Below are 2948 nucleotides of genomic sequence, written 5' to 3'. Positions count from 1 at the left end.
TATATATATATATATATATATATACATATATATATATATATATATCTCCTTTTTTAAGCAAATTCAAGATTACAATGATGAAATCAAAAATCCTCTGTTCTCTTTTTTTTATAAGATCACACCATTCCATGGAATACTGCGATCTTACAAAAAAAAAAGACAAATAGAGGAATCTCTGTGAAGTTAGCACCTCAACTTTAAAAATCGGAAATTTTAAATAACTGCTTGCACCCGCAATAGTTCTACAGTTCCTGATTGGTTTTATAAATAATTCCGTTGATTTAACTCAAAAATTTAAAAAATAAAAATATGCGATGCTAACTTCACGTGGCATTGCAAGATTCGAGAAAGTCAATTTTTTTGACAAAATCTTAAAGTACTCGAAGAATACTAAAATTCCTGATCGATTATAACAATAGTTCCGGCTATTAAATATTTTTAAATAAATTTTTAAAATAAGAGCTCCTCAAGTTTAAACAAAATTAATTTTTTTTGCGACATTTTCTTGTATTCGAAAAGTTACACAGTTCCAAGTTTTAGTGACATTACCGGCTATTTTAATATGTTTAAACAATTTTTTAATCCTTGCGCTGACACCGTTAAGAGTAAAATCTCTAAACAGCCAGTACTGATACAAACATTTTTTTGTATCATCAAAAATAAGCGAAATATTCAAAATGTTCGATTAAGTAGACCAATCTATATGCATATGTATAATTAGTTATTCTTATTCCTATACAGATAATATTTAGATTACAATTACAATAATTTCTTGTACCTGATCGATGGAGAAATCATAGCAGTTCCTCTGCTAACTGGATATTCCACTGGTGGATATAAATTCGCAACTTGCGGCTGTAAGCCACAATTGTAGAGCCTTCCAATTCCTTGAAAAATTACATTTTTATTTTGTTCAGTTCGTTGAGTTAATACAATGTTTGTCACTTCTGGATGCAAAGATTCTTTCAATACATGCTGTAGAACACCGCATGGTGCGAGTTCGATAGTAATAGCATTATTCGGAATTAGATGTAGTGTTTGTTCAAAAAGAACGGTATTTAGTATACTACGTGTATGATAGTCTGCCGATGATAATTTTCCTGAAGTGAGCCATTCAGTACGAGGAATGGAAGTACTGATCCATTTTGGAGTTCGTTTTTTAGGCTGTGGTATTATTTTATTTAAATTAAACAAAAGCTGAGTTTCCATTGATACGAGATAAGAACTGTGATATGGTCTTTTGCAGTAGATCTCTTTCACGTAAATATTATGGAACTAAAAATAAATATAAATTTATCACATGCAGCTCGCAAATTGTGGTTTAAATTAAAAGATTTGATATTTAAAAAATTATTAAATAAAATTTGTATTCATTTATGAAATATGAGAGCCATCCAACTTCTACCTGTAATTTTTTAATAAATTTTTGTACGGATTCTGTGAGTCCACTCACGATGCTGTTGTTCTTGCTATTGCGGCATACTATTTTAATATCCGCTGGACATATATTTTTAAGATACTCGTAATCGATATTGACAATCGCCATTGAGATATGAATTATTTTTCCTTCAGCATATGCCAAACTAATAAAATATGCTGCTAAAATAGTTTGTTCGATGGTGAGACATTTATCTGCATACGCGCAACCGAGTTCACCACCGGAATGACTAATTATGTAATCCGGAATAATGCCTAAGGATGTTAGGAGATCTACTAAACCGATCTGTAAATATATCCAAAAATTATAACTGCTACATTTCAAAAAAAATTTATTTCTGATAAAATAATAAAATGTAATGAAATAAATCTAGTAATAAACTAATTTTGATATAGTAGAATAAAAAAGATATTTATATTGTATACATTTTTCATTAATAGATATAATATATAATTGAGTTTTAAAAGTTATATAATATAAATTATATACTATTATGTATAACTTTGAAATATAATGATACCTGAATAGCAATGATTCCAAGAAACGCGTTTAAAGCATTTTCGCATATTTTTTCTTCTGTATTTGTTAAAATGTCCGTAATGCTTATATTGTATGGTTTTAAAATAATATCGCATTTTCTTATCGTTTTCGCAAAAACATGAAATTTTAATAAATTTCGACCTGATAAAATTTCAATTAAAAAATTACATTATTTTATTATTTAAATCCTTTTAAAAAGTAAATTATAAGATATTAAATATATACCCATTCCTGGCCATTGTGAACCTAAGGCTGAAAATATAAACCAAACTGGTCTCTTCATGCGCTCACAATTTTGAATTTCCTTTATTGAATCTTGTTGCAAAGTATTCAATATAGTGTACCCTCTCCATGGGTGACCTTCTATATTGTCTGCATGAATGTCATGTAATAAACGAATGTATTCTACGTCTATCGGGTGATTAGCAATCTATAATAATAATTTCTTTTAATCAAAATTATGACATTATTAATGTCTCTAATATTTCAAATGAGCTTTTAAATGTCTACTAACATCATTCAAAAACAATTTCACTGATTCTTTAGTGCGCCCAGATAATATTACAAGTCTAGGTAAGTCGTCATTCGGTACTCCATTATTAACTTTTTGTTTACGATTCCACTTTAATAACGTATGAGCGTTGGATCCTCCAAAACCGAAAGAATTGATTGCTATATAACCATTTTTAATTGGCATTAGTTCTTGGACAACACGAACATTTCCATTCATCAAGGCATATATATCATTTCGTGGTGACGTATAATTGATATTTGGTGGAACAAATCCGGTTTCGAATGCTATTATTGCCTTCAAAAATTAGATTAATTTATAAATTAACAAATTTATATAATATTGTGACTTATCTAACAATTTTTTACAAAAAAAACTAGATCTTTTGTTTGTATACTTATATATATATATATATATATATATATATATATATGTATATATATATATATATATATATAT

General features: G+C 27.9%; 1 protein-coding gene across 1 annotated transcript in view; it reads right to left on the bottom strand.

Moving 5' to 3' along the window:
- The window catches only part of LOC105626590 (fatty acid synthase-like), a 15471-nt gene that overhangs the window by 4903 nt on the left and 7620 nt on the right, over positions 1-2948 (bottom strand). Inside the window, 5 exon segments of the mRNA XM_012207883.1 lie at positions 779-1275; positions 1454-1723; positions 1959-2014; positions 2204-2408; positions 2493-2786. Coding sequence (XP_012063273.1) covers positions 779-1275; positions 1454-1723; positions 1959-2014; positions 2204-2408; positions 2493-2786 — 1322 coding nt within the window.

This window comes from Atta cephalotes (genome assembly GCF_000143395.1).
Source record: "Atta cephalotes unplaced genomic scaffold scaffold00005, whole genome shotgun sequence".
Classification (NCBI taxonomy): Eukaryota; Metazoa; Arthropoda; class Insecta; order Hymenoptera; family Formicidae; genus Atta; species Atta cephalotes.
Note: the sequence above shows the minus strand (reverse complement) of the source record. Positions and strands in the feature narration are given on the sequence as shown.